We start from the raw sequence: 18735 nt of genomic DNA, 5'->3' as shown, positions 1-18735 counted from the left end.
TTGACCCACGATGAGGAGAAAGAGCTCAATTCAAGCGGCGAGTACTACCCAGAGCTCTACTCCGAGGAGGCAATCAACCACAAGGGCGAACACAAAGGTGAACACAAGCACCACGACGACAAACACGAGCACGATGACCACAAGGAAAACAAGCATGACGAGAAAGACATGCACAACGAAGAGCACTAAATACCATCGCATACCATTGTAGAACGTACTGCGTTTCATTAATATTTTCACGCTACCTTTGAAACATTGATGCAGAGACACTTTATTAAAAGCTTATCTTAAACTTTAATAGCAACTGCTCAGTGGCGCAGCTGTGCAGAACTCTTACCATACTGGTAGGTATGAACGCATCTAGTCTTGTGAGACATACTTCAATTCGCCGGATAACCAAAAAAGGAAGGCTAAGGAAATTAAATCCCACAAAAAATCGGCATCTACCAAATATTAAGCTATTTAAAGGAGATCAGTTTCCACTGCTCTTCTACTTACAACTACAATCGAGCAATGAAATTAACTTACATTGTCGGTCTTCTCGCAGTAACGGTCCTCGCATCCGCCAAGATGGAGGTGAGTATATGTTGAATAATAAGCAAAAGCGTGCTCACCAATGTCCAGGTCAAGCGTGGTGCTGACCAAAACGGATCTCTTGACAAAGCTATTCAAAGCGGTCAGTGGATCGAAGACCTTTGGGGTGCCGGTAACTACCCAAACAACGGGGAGAGCAAGGGCGAATCAAAGCAGCCAGAAGAAGGCAAGAAGGAAGGTAATGAAAACAAGGAATCATCTGAGCCATCCAAGCAGCCAGAGGATAATAAAAAAGAAACACCAGCAAAGCAACCAGAGGAAAATCAAAAAGAATCACCAAAGGAGCCAGAAAGTGGAAACAAGGAGAAAGGAAGCCAGGTCCAAAAGGACAAGTGTGGATACACTCCTGAGGAGAAGGAGAAGTTTATCGCCTCTGGCAAATACGATCCATGTCTTTTCAATTGAAACAGCAGTTGGACACGCTCGCTTAAAATCCCAATGAACAAAATGATTCTCTAAATTAACAAATGTGTATTGTATAACCACACGGACAATTTCAATTTGATTCTGACTGGATGAGTGGGTGGTAGTGGTGGCCGTAGAGGAGGAAGACAAAGGCTGTGGATGAGTAAGAGATGAATGTTGGCCTCAATAATCTGACATCTACTCAAATTCTGTAGACCAAATAAATCTATCCAGTAATCAACCAACCACCCCTGCCTTATCTCCCTTTCACCTCGACTATCATCATCTTTGGCAGAAATGTAAATCTAACAGCAACGAGATACATATTAAATTGGTTTATTGATGCCCTTAATAGGTCATTGCAAGCTCAAGCCCAGGCTTTTAGAAAGAAAGTTGCGAGCCAGCAGCCGCAAGCGTGGGGTGGTGTCGAATCGAGATCTCCCAGCGTTGCACCGACGCCTGGTGCTGGTGCAAACGGCGATGACGGTATACCCATAGCAGGCTCGCAGCAAGCTGCTGCCGCTGCCGCTGCCAGGCGGAAGAAGAATAATGGTGATGCTGCCACTAGTCTGCCTTTTGTATTCTGATAAACCAGCAGAGATATTCTCACAGCCTCGTGATACCGGTGTAGGTATGCATATCAACTCACAGCTCGCCTATCTCGTCCAGTTCATCAAGGTAGATTGTCATTATGAGCATACGTTGACGGAATATTCACATACTTACAGGATTACAATGCTCCTATTCGATTAGAAGATCTTATCGTTAGATCTGGTATAGAACTCATACGGACACCTGGTTTACTCGATTTATTCAACTCGCATGACAGAGTGCAGCACGACACCAAGCTCGATCTTTACAGCTATCGCCATGATTTCCCGATGAAATCTAAGGCTGAACTGCTGGCACATGTCAAAGCTTATGCGCCGAGAGGAGGTATGCGTGTCAACATACTCAAGGAATCATGGCCTGGAGCTCCACAAGCTATCGATGAACTAGAACGCGAGAAAGAAATTATCGTGTTGAGGGGTAAAGACGGACAAGGGATGAGAACTGTGTTTGAGAACAATGTCAAGGACGCGATTGAAGTACAGGATGGTGAGGGTTATATGGTTACCAGAAGGAGACTGAATATCCTAACTCAACTCAACAGAGTTTAGAGGACTGTGGAACAGCTTGAACGTGCCAGTTGAATCAGAAGTTGCTAGAGATCTTGACGATGGTGAGCAAAGCTTTGTAACTAGTTGTACTCAACCTCACCCTTCTCAGCCGGTCTCAAACGTACATCAAAGACGGAGGTGGCTCCAGCAGCGCCACAGCAGGCGCAAAAGAAGAGAAAGAAGGCGGGCAGCTCAAATAGGCGCGTCAAGATCACAAATACACACTTGCAGGAGCAAGGCATTGATCTCAGCAAAGATTTCGTGCCGCCGGGTAAATGACACATATTGCATTGCATAGACTGTATAATAATGAATTTATTTATGAAGACTTACAGGCGTAGTTGTTAAAATTTTCGCCGAATAATATGTAGTCTGCATCACACAATGCTTGATAAGGACTGTGTCATGCTATACTGTTTCAGATGTGAAAGTAGCTTGCAAAGCATACTTGTTGAAAATCTTCATCATCAAACTTCAAAAGTGTTTCATTCTTGTGCAATTTGTTCATGCATTATATAGTTATCTTTATCTTGAAAACTAAATGCCCTGCTCAGTTCTTTTACGTCATACTCTTTCACGTAACATGAATCCCTTTCAGTTGGGTGTGCCGGACTGTGAAAAAAAAATAGAACACTTTAGTTCGACGCTAAAAAGTGTGGACGACTAACGAGCAAGCTAAAAAGGCCTTTTAATTCTTTTTATACTACAACACAACACACCTTGCAACAGTGAGATCATCAATCGCCCTCCTCGTAGTCGCTGCCGTCCTCTCCGTTTCTACGGCTGCTCCTCTTGATGTCAGAGGTTTTGGTGCCGGCAAGAGAGCTCTCCGTGTTAGAGATAAAGTAGGTTGTTATGCTGTTTGTCTTTAGACTCTCACACAGTACAGCACGATGGTCGCATTGACTTCCACCATTTGACCCACGAAGAGGAGAAAGAACTCAATTCAAGCGGCGAGTACTACCCAGAGCTCTACTCCGAGGAGGCAATCAACCACAAGGGCGAACACAAAGGTGAACACAAGCACCACGACGACAAACACGAGCACGATGACCACAAGGAAAACAAGCATGACGAGAAAGACATGCACAACGAAGAGCACTAAATACCATCGCATACCATTGTAGAACGTACTGCGTTTCATTAATATTTTCACGCTACCTTTGAAACATTGATGCAGAGACACTTTATTAAAAGCTTATCTTAAACTTTAATAGCAACTGCTCAGTGGCGCAGCTGTGCAGAACTCTTACCATACTGGTAGGTATGAACGCATCTAGTCTTGTGAGACATACTTCAATTCGCCGGATAACCAAAAAAGGAAGGCTAAGGAAATTAAATCCCACAAAAAATCGGCATCTACCAAATATTAAGCTATTTAAAGGAGATCAGTTTCCACTGCTCTTCTACTTACAACTACAATCGAGCAATGAAATTAACTTACATTGTCGGTCTTCTCGCAGTAACGGTCCTCGCATCCGCCAAGATGGAGGTGAGTATATGTTGAATAATAAGCAAAAGCGTGCTCACCAATGTCCAGGTCAAGCGTGGTGCTGACCAAAACGGATCTCTTGACAAAGCTATTCAAAGCGGTCAGTGGATCGAAGACCTTTGGGGTGCCGGTAACTACCCAAACAACGGGGAGAGCAAGGGCGAATCAAAGCAGCCAGAAGAAGGCAAGAAGGAAGGTAATGAAAACAAGGAATCATCTGAGCCATCCAAGCAGCCAGAGGATAATAAAAAAGAAACACCAGCAAAGCAACCAGAGGAAAATCAAAAAGAATCACCAAAGGAGCCAGAAAGTGGAAACAAGGAGAAAGGAAGCCAGGTCCAAAAGGACAAGTGTGGATACACTCCTGAGGAGAAGGAGAAGTTTATCGCCTCTGGCAAATACGATCCATGTCTTTTCAATTGAAACAGCAGTTGGACACGCTCGCTTAAAATCCCAATGAACAAAATGATTCTCTAAATTAACAAATGTGTATTGTATAACCACACGGACAATTTCAATTTGATTCTGACTGGATGAGTGGGTGGTAGTGGTGGCCGTAGAGGAGGAAGACAAAGGCTGTGGATGAGTAAGAGATGAATGTTGGCCTCAATAATCTGACATCTACTCAAATTCTGTAGACCAAATAAATCTATCCAGTAATCAACCAACCACCCCTGCCTTATCTCCCTTTCACCTCGACTATCATCATCTTTGGCAGAAATGTAAATCTAACAGCAACGAGATACATATTAAATTGGTTTATTGATGCCCTTAATAGGTCATTGCAAGCTCAAGCCCAGGCTTTTAGAAAGAAAGTTGCGAGCCAGCAGCCGCAAGCGTGGGGTGGTGTCGAATCGAGATCTCCCAGCGTTGCACCGACGCCTGGTGCTGGTGCAAACGGCGATGACGGTATACCCATAGCAGGCTCGCAGCAAGCTGCTGCCGCTGCCGCTGCCAGGCGGAAGAAGAATAATGGTGATGCTGCCACTAGTCTGCCTTTTGTATTCTGATAAACCAGCAGAGATATTCTCACAGCCTCGTGATACCGGTGTAGGTATGCATATCAACTCACAGCTCGCCTATCTCGTCCAGTTCATCAAGGTAGATTGTCATTATGAGCATACGTTGACGGAATATTCACATACTTACAGGATTACAATGCTCCTATTCGATTAGAAGATCTTATCGTTAGATCTGGTATAGAACTCATACGGACACCTGGTTTACTCGATTTATTCAACTCGCATGACAGAGTGCAGCACGACACCAAGCTCGATCTTTACAGCTATCGCCATGATTTCCCGATGAAATCTAAGGCTGAACTGCTGGCACATGTCAAAGCTTATGCGCCGAGAGGAGGTATGCGTGTCAACATACTCAAGGAATCATGGCCTGGAGCTCCACAAGCTATCGATGAACTAGAACGCGAGAAAGAAATTATCGTGTTGAGGGGTAAAGACGGACAAGGGATGAGAACTGTGTTTGAGAACAATGTCAAGGACGCGATTGAAGTACAGGATGGTGAGGGTTATATGGTTACCAGAAGGAGACTGAATATCCTAACTCAACTCAACAGAGTTTAGAGGACTGTGGAACAGCTTGAACGTGCCAGTTGAATCAGAAGTTGCTAGAGATCTTGACGATGGTGAGCAAAGCTTTGTAACTAGTTGTACTCAACCTCACCCTTCTCAGCCGGTCTCAAACGTACATCAAAGACGGAGGTGGCTCCAGCAGCGCCACAGCAGGCGCAAAAGAAGAGAAAGAAGGCGGGCAGCTCAAATAGGCGCGTCAAGATCACAAATACACACTTGCAGGAGCAAGGCATTGATCTCAGCAAAGATTTCGTGCCGCCGGGTAAATGACACATATTGCATTGCATAGACTGTATAATAATGAATTTATTTATGAAGACTTACAGGCGTAGTTGTTAAAATTTTCGCCGAATAATATGTAGTCTGCATCACACAATGCTTGATAAGGACTGTGTCATGCTATACTGTTTCAGATGTGAAAGTAGCTTGCAAAGCATACTTGTTGAAAATCTTCATCATCAAACTTCAAAAGTGTTTCATTCTTGTGCAATTTGTTCATGCATTATATAGTTATCTTTATCTTGAAAACTAAATGCCCTGCTCAGTTCTTTTACGTCATACTCTTTCACGTAACATGAATCCCTTTCAGTTGGGTGTGCCGGACTGTGAAAAAAAAATAGAACACTTTAGTTCGACGCTAAAAAGTGTGGACGACTAACGAGCAAGCTAAAAAGGCCTTTTAATTCTTTTTATACTACAACACAACACACCTTGCAACAGTGAGATCATCAATCGCCCTCCTCGTAGTCGCTGCCGTCCTCTCCGTTTCTACGGCTGCTCCTCTTGATGTCAGAGGTTTTGGTGCCGGCAAGAGAGCTCTCCGTGTTAGAGATAAAGTAGGTTGTTATGCTGTTTGTCTTTAGACTCTCACACAGTACAGCACGATGGTCGCATTGACTTCCACCATTTGACCCACGAAGAGGAGAAAGAACTCAATTCAAGCGGCGAGTACTACCCAGAGCTCTACTCCGAGGAGGCAATCAACCACAAGGGCGAACGCAAAGGTGAACACAAGCACCACGATGACAAACACGAGCACGATGACTGCAGAGGTAATTTCATGAGCAAAATACTTTAGGGTCATTGTGATTATGGCCTTCTTGAAAACCCAACGCATAAAAAGTGCATGTTCAACAAGCCATTGTATTCTCATAGACTAATTCTGATTTAACCACTTGAATGTAAATATAGGAGCCGCACTCATTTGCTAAGTATGTAAGTACATGTAAGGCTTGTTATGCTTTTTCCTGGAGCCAACATTTACTTGTGTGGACGCCGCACGTCGGAAAGAGCAACACGCGTCATGAAGGGTAAAAATTGAGATATTGCCAAGATATTTATCTTGATTAGTGAATTATGTGTTTTTCAAAATAGTTTTTAATATCCAAGATAACGATCGAATAGCTTGAAAACTTATAAAAATAAAATTGCGATACACGAATAGATAGACAAAATAAAGACGAATCTATGGAGTGGTATACGAGCTTAATTAAGCTGCTGAGGCGTAACCAGAATCGGTTTCTTGAACGTCTGACTTGTACTTGTACTCTGGACTGTGTGAGGAGTTAGGACTGTTTCTAAGACATAACGAATCACTAACCGGAAGATAGCATCAAGAATACAGCCAACACCGCCTTCATTGTTAGTCTTTGTGGAGAAATCGCTGACTTGAGCTGGTAAGGCCATAGCATTACCCATTGACACAGACATTCCAGATGCCTTGAACATGCCACAGTCGTTTTCACCATCACCGAAAGTCATGATTTTTCCTTTTTCGACGTTGTACATCTTGGAGAAGTGATCAAGGGCGACAGATTTGTCGATCTTTGCAGGAATCAATTCGATGATATCTTTCAATGCGCGAGTCATTCTGTAGTCCTCACCATTCTTGAAGACAGAGTTGAGGTGATCCATTTCATCTGGAACGATAGACACTTCCATTGGCAAGAACATTTTAGTTACGACGACTTGGCCGGAAGCGACTCTGTCCATATAGTTAGTTCCGCGAACATCTCTAATGCTAGGGTCGTATCCGCGGGTGATCTCGTAGAAGTCGAGGGTAGGGTGTCCTTGAAGAGCGACGCAGTTGACAGAGTCATGTTCGTAGATAAAAACGGAGCGGTTTCTCTGTATAAGAACATTTGTGACGTCAACTACGACAGCCGGGTCAATTCCCAACTGAGACTCGATCTGGCCTTCGGGAGTGTAGATGATTGAGCCGTGACAGCAGCCAGATGGCATGTCCTCCAAGCCACAGCGTTTCGCAACAAGATCGCACGAGGCGCGTTGCTTTCCAGTAACTGGGATCACAGGAATTTCTGGATGGTTCTGTCTGATGTATCTGATAGCTTCTGAGGTGCGAGGGTGGACATCGTGCTCGTCGTCGAGGAGAGTGCCGTCGACGTCGCTGAGGATCATACCGACATCGCTCGCACCTGGAAGAGGCTTCACTGTTCTCTCTTGCGTTGAGGAGGACTGCTCCTTCAATATCTGTGTAAGAGATTTCTCGAGCTTGTTGACAGATTCACGTCTGCAACGGGATTCAGTTTGTTGTGAGGATGTTGCTGCTCTTGAGGAAATCATTGTATTCTGTTTAACAGATAGTGGTCGTTATACTTGAAAAATAACCGAGCGCGCAAATAAACTTAAATATCTTTGATATTCACTGATAATCGTCGTCATCAAGTTTTTTGTTCATTTCAGGTACAGATCACGATGATACTGAGATCAGTGTGTTGTAAATTTAAATGGCAATGTATGTATGTTTTTATTTTTATTTTCTTTATCACGCCTCAGCATTCCTTGGACGATGTTCTCGGCGACTCTTTGGCATTTCAGGGTGTATTTTAGCTGATTCGAGGGGAGTTTTGAGCGGTAGCACTTCCCATAAATCTATCTCAGTATTAATTTGCCTTGTTCTAATTTGTTTACGCGATTTGAGCATTCAGACCATTCTCAAAAGGAGGTCGATCGAGATTATGACATCACTGCTGTTTTTTTACAGCCTGTCGAGGCGGGGCTTCTGAGGGGCCTGCATATCAGGCTGGTTGGACATATTGGTGATGAGGGTGGTGAATGTAAGCAGTGCGCTGATTATAAGGCTTACACGAGTGATGTTAGTGATTTGATCGGTGAATTGTGTGCTATGATTGGCTGGGGCTGGGGCAGCCAAGAGCGGAAGCAACGTTCGGAAGCAATACATGCAGGTTAGTGGTTCTATAGATATTAGGTGTGCAAATCCCATGCATCAGCCATCAGCAGATGAACAGATCCGTTACTGTCGCATTCCGCTCGTCTCCGTCGTAAGCGGTGTAAAGGATGGATGGGTATAGCCACTGCTTTAAAACACTATAATTTATTATACACATATTTATAAATCCTTGTTATTATTTATCAATGAGTAGTGAGCAAGTGGGCATCAATAGCGACATCTGCCAGCTTGGAGGAAAGGCTTTGGAGAAATAGCGCCAATAAAGATTCCACAGCTCACATCACTACAACATTACCATCGGATACAATTTCATGGATAAACTCGCTCTTACATCCCAACACCCAGAACACCCAGAACACACACACTCAGCATGTCCGATACGAATATGCAGCTCGATAGGGACCGTAAGGGCAGCGAGCGAGCACATACACCCCACTTACACGCCTACAGCTGCCATGTCCAGAAAAGGGAGAGGATTCGGCGGAGGCGATGGCGATAGAGGTGGGTGTACACTTGAGCAAGAGAGAGAGCATCAACTCACGCGCAACAGATGCAAAAAGAGATGGCGACTACGAGCGTGTAGAGGATCAAATGGCTTTCGATAGCAAAGCTGCAAAATGTGGGTGGTGCACGCAACGCAAGGCTGACAAGGCAGGCTAACAAGACTCGCACAGCCGTTGAGGGATGGGTAATTCTCGTCACGAATATCCACGAAGAGGCTTCGGAGGAGGATGTACAGGATAAATTCGCAGACTTCGGCCATATTCGTAACTTACACCTCAATTTGGATAGAAGGTCGGGGTACGTGAAGGGATACGCTCTGCTCGAATTCGAGTCGTACGAAGACGCAAAGAAGGCAGTCGATCACGCTAGCGGCACTGAACTGCTCGAGAAGGTTGTCCATGCTGATTTTGCCTTCTCAGTTCCCCCACCTGGATTCCAAGATGGGGCAGCTAAGCAGAAGCAGAAGCAGAATCACGACAGAAGACGCAGTGGATCGCCATCTAGCAAGTAGAAAGTGAACGAATTGTTTTGTACATATATTTATAACTACCCACTACACACTACAACCCCATCAATCTCATTATCAAATAGCCTATCGTATCGACAACTGCAGCTGCTAGCACAGTCGCCGGCAGGCCATTCTTAAGAAAGTCGTTGGTTGTCAGGTACCGCTCACCCATGCTGTCTTCCTGATTGATAGCGGCTATGTTAGGGAATCCACTGACAGGGAGACCCATTCCAGCTGAGCAGATGAGTGCCGTTGCCATGATGAGCAGTCGACCATGAGGAGGGGAGAGGTTTTGACCGACTTGTGCCGCGATCGGCACCAGCAGGACAGCAGCGATAGTGTGCGAGATGAATGTGGCGACCACGGTAGCCAAGACTGAGAAAATAACAAGTATCCTCCACACCCCAAACCCGCCGACCATCTCCTTGACTGCGTCATCAGCACTATCAAGCAGTCCGGAGCTCATCACACCCTTGCCGAGGGCAATACCGCCCATGGCGAGATATACAATAGTCCACGGGAATGAGTTGAAGTCGTGCGGGGAGAGGATGCCTGTTCCGAAGAAGGCGATGAGGGGGAGTATAGCGATGATGCCCATATCGCCTATGACGCTTTGAAGAGAGTGAGCAACACACCACAAGACGATAGTGAGGATAGTAACAGCAGCGATATACCACTGCGTCCATGTGAAGCTGTCTTTTGAAGGTTTAAGCTTGGTGATGACGGTGCCCTCCCCGCTGCCGTAGCTGAGGAGGAGCAGACCCCAGATCAGGACGAGCGAAGTAGACGCGACTGGTAGTGCAATAGCGAACCACTGCAGCCAATCTATCGGTGGATCCATCGCATCGAGCGCTATCACATTCTGCGGTGACGCTATAGGTGATGCCTGCCCACCGATGTTGGCTGCAAGCGCTATGCCGAGAATCATACTCCGTGCGTAGGGAGACTTGGGTGGCAATTTGCGAAGGAGCGGTTGTGCGAGCGAGTAGCATAGCACAGGCGCGGCTACGTTGGAGATCCACATCGCAGAGAAACATGCAACTCCCATCTGTGCTAGCAGGACTAGCTTGGGATCTGTGCCTGCTAGGTTGAGGATTCGTAGGGCTAAAACCCTGTCAATGCCATGCTTGGATAGTGCAGCAGCAATGGTGAAGCCGCCAATGAGAAGGAATATGGTTGGGTTCATCATCTGGGATAGTATATACTTGGCTGCATCCTCCGCTTCCATTCTATGACCATCGGGGTACTTGACGACGCGCAGTAAGACTATGAAGAGAGGCACAGACAGCGATGTGACGAATAGCGGCACTGCTTCTGATGACCATAGTATAACACAAAACACAAGAAGCGCGAGACAATTCTCCTCGCCTTTGTCGAATATGTCGAGATTGAGGAGAGTGATAAAGACGACGACGGCAGTAAGGAGCCCGACCATCTTCGAGGTGAGCCAGGGAGGAATGTACTTGGCAATACCAGTCGCAGGTTTCTTTTCGGTCAACGACTGCGACTGAATCTGAACACCTTGCGATCTACGCTCCTGGCCAACCATCTGAGAGGTGTGAGGGGTGTTCTTGTGTAGAGATGCTTAACTCACCTGTCTCCACACACTGTTACGCTCGAGTACGACATACTCGCGAAGATCTATAGAGGTTGAGTGATGAGTACTCATCAAAAACATCACTCACGCGCTTTGAGTTGATTGTGTGCGACAGCGCGATTATTGAGGGTAACAACGCGTGCATATACATCAATAAACTGGTCGAGTATGTTGTCAACTCTCTTCTTGGTCTCTTCTGTGAAAGGGTAAGCGACGAGGACAACATTATCCATAAAGGAGGTTTTGAGATCGTTTTCAGTGATCTTGTCAAACCTTTAGTGTGGCGTGGGGTGAGAGGTTGTCTAAAGGCACAGAGTGGCTTACTTTTTGAGAATTTTCTTGCAACCAGTTTCGTTTATTTGTGCAAACTGCTTGAGCTCGCTGAACTGCACAAAGAGCTCAGTGAGACGTTTTTTAATCATAATGCGCTGGTCGATGGCGTAATTGGATTTTGATGTCCAGATAGAGTCCTCAATGTCGTCATCAAGGAGATCAAGGGAGGGCCTTCTGATGACAGCGATAGATTTGCGTCTGGGTGGGTTGTTTTCGACGTTTGTATCACGCTGATCATGGTGAAAATCGTCATTGAAAGATCGTCTTGCAAAGTGAGTCTTGGGTTGAGTATGCTTTGTGATATCGTCATCATCGTCGTCGCTATCGCTATGATCGTTATTGTCGTGCGTATTGTGTGTATTATGTGTATTGTATGTATCGCGGGTGTCATCTCTCGAAGGTCTAAAATCCTGGCTATTCCTTACGACATCCAACTCAGTCGCATGAATGAAATTAAAGAGGCTTTGTCGATCACTATCTAATTCACTCTCTTTATCCTTATAAAAGGTGGTAATCCTGTCAACTTCTTTTTCAAGGATTGGACTGAATAAACGAATCGCAGGCGAGTCTGTAGCGGATAGAAGAGGAGTTTCAATATCACTTGGTTGCTGTCGTGGTTGCTGTCGTGGTTGCTGCGTCTCCAAGTCCCGTTCTAGCTGATATATCCTCCTCTTGAGCTGTTCATAACCGAGATAATAATCACTCCATTCTGGTACCAGATTAATATTCAACGCCTGAGTGAATTTCATTTAAATTTGGTTTTTTTGGCTGTTCTTTATCAACAATCACAATGGCTTCTGCGTCTGGATCTGGATTTGGTAGATTTATGAACTCGGCAGCGGGTGGGGATATTATATTTCAATAGCAATCCCCTTATTTATCTAATTTAGGCCCAAAAACTGTTTTCTTCTGGGCACCGTTGATGAAATGGGCTCTAGTAGCTGCCGGACTCAAAGACTTCAATAAACCTGCAGATAAACTGAGTTTAAATCAGAATTTAGCACTCGCTGCTACTGGTTTCATATGGGTCAGGTACTCGCTTGTCATCAAACCCATAAACTACTCTCTCGCGGCTGTTAACTTTGGCGTCGGTTGTACTGGTCTCACTCAACTTGCTAGAATTTATATGCACAAGCAGCAACGAGAGCAGGATATGAACAATGCTGAGAAAGTACAAGAGCTGTCTACTTGATCTATCTTGATCGGATATCGTCATCTTAAATAAAACAAAACATTTTGTTGTCTTTTTCCATCTTTTTCACGTTCCTTCATCCTCCTTCTTCTAATTGGTATTCCCCTGCCTGCTCAACCATCTCCACTTGCTCATATTCCTTTCTCCCTTTGCTTCTGGTGAGACATGCCGGCCAGCCCAGCCCCAATCCACCCGCTCTGCCTGCCATCAGCTGCGATATCTGTACACGCTCAATCACTCCAACTAGCGTGCCTGGCTGGCTCACAACAAACACTCTATCCACCCCCATACTCTGGAACGTCGCTACAATCACGTTAATTGGCGTCGACGCGTAGAAGAAAAGCGGGGCTGTATCGACATATGTGCTAAGATCGAGTGTGTCTGGGGTTTCTGTTTGGTTGAAGGAGAAAGAAGAGTGGATGGTTGAATTAGACTCCACTACACCACCAATAGCAACAATCTTCTCTGCCTGAACCCAACCAACAAGCAGACTATCGTTGCGGGTAATGATAGCGTAGCCATGAGTGTGAGTGTGAGCATCATCATCATCATTACCACGCGTCAGCTCCATCAATTCCCTAATCTCCCCATCAGCGGGCAGAGTGGGATAATGGGACAGAGCGACGTCGCGCGCACACACGCCGTGCATATCACGGACACTCGCGCCCCGTACCCCCAACCCAACATCAATATCCACCTGCGGGATATATGTGTACTGCTGGTGAGAAATCCATGCCGTGAACACACCCTGCTTCCCAAAGGCATCTGCTACCCACTTGGCCGTCATCACCGCGATCATGATCGGGACGACGTGCGAGAGTGCGCCAGTAAGTTCGAAGATGATGACGACGAGCGAGACTGTAGAAGGTGAGATGAGAGATGAGATAAAGATTAAAGTAAGTAAAAGGAAGAAAACACCACAAAATAAAACCTCACTCACCAGTCATACGCGTAATACCAGCGAGAGTTGCAGCAGCGCCGACAGTAGCGTAGAGACCGGGGCGGATACACCCGCCACCATCACTCGCACCATGACAATCGGCGAAAATAGCTAGCGTCGAGTAGCGCTCTTCGACCAATTCGAGTAATCCACCGAGAGCGCGTCCCATACACGCACCGATGGAGAGACCCGGGAGAAATATACCGGCAGGTACAGAGAGACCGAATGTGTAGGCTGTAAGGAGCAGCTTCACCACGGCAGCGTAGGCCAGTAGCATAACTGTCACGCTTACACGCCGGTCACTGTTGCAAAGCAGCACTGTGGCATGTAGCTGTAGCGTTGGTGCTGATGTGGTGTTGGTATTGGAACACTCCTGCAAGAGCGCTGCGACTAGTGAAGTGTTCTGCACTCTGTGAGCGTGTCAGTGAGTGTGAGTATGAGTGTTGAAGAGCATAGCATAGCAATAGAGCAAAATAGCACTATAGCAACACAGCACTCTAAAATAAACCCACACACCTCGTCAGGATACTCGCATAACTCAGCAGAGCAGTAAGGAGAGCGACGGCGGTCGTTTCGAGGATAGGGTAGCGTCTGAGAGTGGTATCGCGGCGCAACCTAGCGAAGAATAGGTTAAGCCGTAAAAGCGCAACACCCGCCAACCCGCCGAGTGCGCCCAGGAGGAGCCAGAAGACCAATTCAAACTGCTTCCAAGACTGGTTAGTAGAAACGGAGAAGAGGACTAGCTTCCCCGTCCCGAATGGGTTGCACCACTGCAGCGTTACTGCGGCGAGTGCAGCACAAACAAACGCCTGCCAGAGAGTATTGGTAGGGAAGAGATTTATGTCAAGTTCTTCCAATGCGAACATGACGCCTGTGCAGTTGAGGGTGAGGGGGCAGGGTGATGGCTGTTAAGTTGACACACACCTCCTAATGGTGCACCGAATGCTACACTCACACCAGCAGCTGCAGCAGCTGCGTATGTCTGACGCTGACGCGCGCCGGAATTTGTCCAGTCACCTACACCTACACCGATCCTGCGTACCACCCCCATGTACAACTCGGCAAGAGCGCAGGTGACGTGTATCAGTGGCCCTTCTTTGCCAAGAGACAGCCCAGAGGCTACACTGAGGGACAGCGCAACAGCTTTCACGACGAGCGTGCGCATTGATAAGAAATCTCGTATAGCAATACCGCCAAGAATAGCTTTGATTTCGGGGATGCCCGTGTGGAAAGCGCGTGGAGCGAGTTTAGCGACGAGAGTAGCTGATGCGAGTGCCAAGAGTATGGCAGAGAAGACGTAGACAAGAAAGGCGATGATGTTATTCGTCGCCGTCGTGTGCTCGATCCAATCGTCGCACATGTGGTGCATCGGACAGCAGCTCTTGAGTGAGCGCAGGAAGAGAGACGTGCAGTGGCCTTGCCTGAGATCAGAAAGCCAGTCGATGATGATATCTAGACAAGCAGAGATGATACCTGCGGAGATGGCGGTGGAGATGAGAACGAACCAGAGAGATAGCGATAGAGAGAGAGAGCGGAAGTGGGTGGATACGGCGGTGTGCGCGTGGGAGATGCTGGTATCGACGGCGGACATGTGCAGCTCATGGAGGTACGAGAAGAAGGGGGAAATGGATGAAAATTTGTACAAATTAGTTATTTGAGTACTTGTCAGCGTCGACACCGTGATGGCTATGGTTAGCAAAGTTAAACCACGGGATAGTTGCCAATTTGAGTTGAGAGAAGGCAGAGTTCCTGTGAGCGACGCCTTGGAGGTATGGGGAGAGGCCAGTGTCACCGTAGAGGGGTTTGCCTTGGTTGGCTCTGGATGATAGCTCAGCCATATCTTTCTCCTGCTCTTGACCATTCTCAGTCCAACCAAAGAATCTGAAGGACGATCTTTGATAGGCGAGTAAGAAGCCGCCGATCACGCCGAGAGTGGTAGGCACAGCCAATTTAACTTTGACTTGCTTGATGGCGTTTGTTGGGTTGATTTGTTCCCAAGCGTAGTACAAACCAGGGGTGGCCGTGGACAGAGCACCCCAGGCAACGTAGTCAGATGGCCTGAAAAATCTAACGACTCTGCTGAAGTGAGGATCAACGTCGATGAGTGGAAATTGGCCTGGCGATTCTGGAGAAGGCATTGTTGGTTGTTCACTTACAACCATGAACCACTCGAGTCCTTACTCAAAAACTCAAAATAAAAAAAGGAGATCGACTGGTTTTAGCTCTTTTTATAATTTAATTTCATCTCCCTTCAAATCGAGTTATAGAGATGGCACTGGTGATGGTGATGGTGATGGTGATGGCTCCGGCGATGCTCACGGCTCCGGAGACAATCACGGAGATGGCCTTAAAGATGCCCACATTGACTCACCAATGGATATCGAGGAACTAGGCGCTCATCCCACTGAAGATCTCATCGACTGGAGACAGCCAGATGATTCACAGCAAACCAACAACCTGCTATCCAACTTTTTTAAAGACAAGGGGAACCGCTCACTCACCTCTGAGGAAGCCGTTCAATGTTTCAAATTGATCGGCAGCTCAATCCAACAACCTCCACTCGACCAATCACAGAACATCCCCTCCGTCGCCCTATTCTCTCCAGGCACTTCCACTACCCCCACACGCAAACCACAAACTAGCTCTGTTAACGCTTTCTTATCCCCTGCCCGTTCTAACCTCTCCCAGAGAAGCAGCGTAAGTTCGAGAAACTCCAGACAAAGCCTCGGTGGTTCTTTATCTGCAAGGAAGAGACCTATCTACATGGGCGCTGGTTTCGGCAGCCCATCCCAATCAAATAGAAGAAACAGCTCAAGCTCGTTGGAAAATGTAGGCAGATCCATCGGCGTTGGTTCATCACTCCCCATCGACACGGGCAAGAGGCGCAGAACTGATGATTCAAACGCAGACTCAAAACAACAACAGCAGCAGCAGCAGGTAGAAAACAAAAAACACCAGCAATCACAACCAAAACTCACTTCCACTCCTTCAAAATCGTCCCATTTGAGTGTTCCACGGTTTTCTAAACCCGCTACCGTCGTTCGACCCTCTCCACTCCGTCAAGTACAAACGGCTGAATCTCAATCATCTCAATCACCCTCACCTGAGAAAAGCAAGCAGAGAGAGGATCACAACACACCTTCAAAGCTCAGTAGTAGAGCTGCTGATGCTGTTTTGGGTGTTTTGGGTGATGAACCTGTTTCTAACAAACCATCAAATGAGACCATCAACCCATACCAAAATAACAACCCTGTCGCTCGTATTTCTAAGTCTCGTACACCTCGACCATCTAAGCTGCGTGATTCTAATTCTAGGAAGAGTGTTGCTCCCGAGAAGAAGACTGATGGAGAGAAATCAGAAGAAAACAAAGGTGCAAACGTAAGCGCACTCGATCTGATCGAACAGACAGATCCATCCGTAGGTGAAATTAGCATCCTTGATCACTCCAGCTGACGTTAATAGAAAAACAAGAGAAAAGCTGACGAGAACGAGTTGCAGAAAGGTTCAGCGACATCTAACGACCTGAGCAAACCCTCCTTTGATAAAGCTGAAGGTCGTTCGCAGCCTGAAACGGGAGCATTCGGTCCACTCGCAGCTAAAGCCGAACCATCACCGAAGAAGCAGGCTTTAGAGATGCAGTCAACCGATCGCGCTTTCGGACAGACACAGCCACAAAATAGCTCACTCGCTCAATCACATTCCTCTCAGCCGAAGCCTACTTTCGCCTCGTCTGTGCAACCAACTCCACCCTCGCCTAAGCCACCTGCAAAAACCACTGAAACCATAGACATCGACAGTGACAGTGATGTAGATGTAGATGGTGAGAAAGAAGAGGATGTCGAACAGGAGAAGGAAGAAGAGAGTGACGAAATGGAACACGACGAACTGGAACAAGACGAAGAGGAGATGGATGAAGTGGAAGAAGCAAAAGATGAAGAGCCAGCCAAGGCATCGGACGATGATAAGGAACTTGAAGAGGATCAAGTGAAGAAGGGTAAAGCACAACCTCAACCATCGCAATTCCCATCTTTCCCCTCATTCTCAACTGCAGCTAAGGAAGCGCAAGTGAACAAGGTTGAAGGTGAAGCGAAAGACAACAAGAGCTCCACATTTGTCAACATTTTCCCAGCTTCGACACCAACACCAGAATCATCAACCACAGCCACAACCGCAACTACACCACCTCCACAAGACGCCAAGGACAAAGCACAATCTAAAGCAGTATCGGAGATACCTTCATTTACTTTCAACTCGCTGCTTAATATCCCAGTGAGCAAGATAGCACCCGGGCTGAAGGAGAAGGTGGAAGCAGTACCATCCATCTCCTTTGCCATAAGGGTAGACGAGCAGCCGTCAACAGTATCAGCCACACCAGCCACACTCAACCCCCTCTGGGCAGCGGCTAAGCAAGGCGGGAATGAGAGGAGCTGCAGTATATGCATGTGCAAATCGCCAAGCAGCGCTGGAAAGTGTGTAGTGTGTGAGACGCCATTTTAAAAGATGATAAAATTAAATAATTATTTATACTTTGATACCAACTGTGATCTGTGTTAGTAATATGGAAATTGGTGCGGATGGGAAGCCATGCAAGGTGTGCAATTCGTTTAAAAGTTGGTCCAAGCAGCAGAGAAAAGGGGGAAGTGGGAGTAGTGGGAGTAGTGGGAGTGGGAGCAACATCACCAACACCAACAACACCAACAACACCAACAACACCAACAACACCAACAACACCACCAACAACACGCAAACCCAAAGCAATATCCAAAAACTAGCCCAACCAACACTAGCAGACAAATTCGGGTGTCCAGTCGACGCAGACCAACTCGGTCGGCAGACATGGACATTCCTACATACAGCGGCATCATACTACCCCCACACAGCCAGTATAAGTGAGCAAACTCAGATGAAGAATCTAATTAGCTCAGTTGGCTCTTTCTACCCATGCGGTGATTGCGCTAGCCATCTACGCAGTTACGTCAAACAACAGCCGCCACAGGTTCATACACGCTCTGCGCTTGAATTGTGGATGTAAGTTGCCTTACGTGTTCAGGTCGCGCAATAGTCTTACACATACACGTACAGGTGCCAGATGCACAACGACGTCAATGCCCGTCTCGGTAAGGATATTTTCGATTGCGATAAGGTGCCGCAACGGTGGAGAGACGGCTGGTTGGATGAATCTTGCGATTAAAAGTGTGGACATATAG

The 18735-nt window shown here is 46.7% G+C and overlaps 9 protein-coding genes across 9 annotated transcripts; 5 read left to right on the top strand and 4 right to left on the bottom strand.

Annotated features, from left to right (window-relative positions):
• Window positions 1-513: 513 nt before the first annotated feature.
• On the top strand, window positions 514-3264 carry J056_002087 (Transcription initiation factor IIE subunit beta; the record flags this gene model as incomplete). Its single annotated transcript, XM_009267951.1, has 9 exons — window positions 514-576; window positions 625-956; window positions 1355-1551; window positions 1598-1677; window positions 1728-2097; window positions 2153-2221; window positions 2269-2430; window positions 2889-3004; window positions 3049-3264. The coding sequence occupies 9 exons, from the start codon at window positions 514-516 to the stop codon at window positions 3262-3264; spliced, it is 1605 nt and encodes a 534-aa protein (XP_009266226.1).
• A 324-nt stretch (window positions 3265-3588) lies between these two features.
• J056_002086 (Transcription initiation factor IIE subunit beta) lies at window positions 3589-6321 on the top strand (the record flags this gene model as incomplete). The annotated part of the gene is made up of 9 exons (XM_009267950.1): window positions 3589-3651; window positions 3700-4031; window positions 4430-4626; window positions 4673-4752; window positions 4803-5172; window positions 5228-5296; window positions 5344-5505; window positions 5964-6079; window positions 6124-6321. The coding sequence occupies 9 exons, from the start codon at window positions 3589-3591 to the stop codon at window positions 6319-6321; spliced, it is 1587 nt and encodes a 528-aa protein (XP_009266225.1).
• A 411-nt stretch (window positions 6322-6732) lies between these two features.
• Window positions 6733-7826, bottom strand: J056_002085 (uncharacterized protein; the record flags this gene model as incomplete). Its single annotated transcript, XM_009267949.1, has 2 exons — window positions 6733-6796; window positions 6844-7826. 2 exons carry the CDS (start codon window positions 7824-7826, stop codon window positions 6733-6735), a joined length of 1047 nt encoding a protein of 348 aa, XP_009266224.1.
• Window positions 7827-8824: 998 nt separating this feature from the next.
• J056_002084 (RNA-binding protein 8A) lies at window positions 8825-9469 on the top strand (the record flags this gene model as incomplete). The annotated part of the gene is made up of 4 exons (XM_009267948.1): window positions 8825-8858; window positions 8905-8955; window positions 9005-9073; window positions 9129-9469. The coding sequence occupies 4 exons, from the start codon at window positions 8825-8827 to the stop codon at window positions 9467-9469; spliced, it is 495 nt and encodes a 164-aa protein (XP_009266223.1).
• A 49-nt stretch (window positions 9470-9518) lies between these two features.
• Window positions 9519-12145, bottom strand: J056_002083 (uncharacterized protein; the record flags this gene model as incomplete). Its single annotated transcript, XM_009267947.1, has 4 exons — window positions 9519-11015; window positions 11061-11107; window positions 11152-11336; window positions 11388-12145. The coding sequence occupies 4 exons, from the start codon at window positions 12143-12145 to the stop codon at window positions 9519-9521; spliced, it is 2487 nt and encodes an 828-aa protein (XP_009266222.1).
• A 41-nt stretch (window positions 12146-12186) lies between these two features.
• On the top strand, window positions 12187-12588 carry J056_002082 (UPF0041 protein F53F10.3; the record flags this gene model as incomplete). The annotated part of the gene is made up of 2 exons (XM_009267946.1): window positions 12187-12238; window positions 12287-12588. The coding sequence occupies 2 exons, from the start codon at window positions 12187-12189 to the stop codon at window positions 12586-12588; spliced, it is 354 nt and encodes a 117-aa protein (XP_009266221.1).
• Window positions 12589-12664: 76 nt separating this feature from the next.
• On the bottom strand, window positions 12665-15119 carry J056_002081 (H(+)/Cl(-) exchange transporter 3; the record flags this gene model as incomplete). The annotated part of the gene is made up of 4 exons (XM_009267945.1): window positions 12665-13446; window positions 13529-13938; window positions 14045-14399; window positions 14453-15119. The coding sequence occupies 4 exons, from the start codon at window positions 15117-15119 to the stop codon at window positions 12665-12667; spliced, it is 2214 nt and encodes a 737-aa protein (XP_009266220.1).
• A 55-nt stretch (window positions 15120-15174) lies between these two features.
• On the bottom strand, window positions 15175-15666 carry J056_002080 (NADH-ubiquinone oxidoreductase 21 kDa subunit; the record flags this gene model as incomplete). The annotated part of the gene is made up of 1 exon (XM_009267944.1): window positions 15175-15666. The coding sequence occupies one exon, from the start codon at window positions 15664-15666 to the stop codon at window positions 15175-15177; it is 492 nt and encodes a 163-aa protein (XP_009266219.1).
• Window positions 15667-15688: 22 nt separating this feature from the next.
• J056_002079 (FAD-linked sulfhydryl oxidase ALR) lies at window positions 15689-18719 on the top strand (the record flags this gene model as incomplete). Its single annotated transcript, XM_009267943.1, has 4 exons — window positions 15689-16945; window positions 16991-17997; window positions 18083-18556; window positions 18611-18719. The coding sequence occupies 4 exons, from the start codon at window positions 15689-15691 to the stop codon at window positions 18717-18719; spliced, it is 2847 nt and encodes a 948-aa protein (XP_009266218.1).
• Between the last annotated feature and the right edge of the window lie 16 nt (window positions 18720-18735).

The sequence above is a fragment of the Wallemia ichthyophaga genome, assembly GCF_000400465.1.
Source record: "Wallemia ichthyophaga EXF-994 unplaced genomic scaffold scaffold2, whole genome shotgun sequence".
NCBI lineage: Eukaryota > Fungi > Basidiomycota > Wallemiomycetes > Wallemiales > Wallemiaceae > Wallemia > Wallemia ichthyophaga.
The sequence above is the reverse complement of the archived record's forward strand: the minus strand, read 5'-3'. Positions and strand labels throughout refer to the sequence as shown.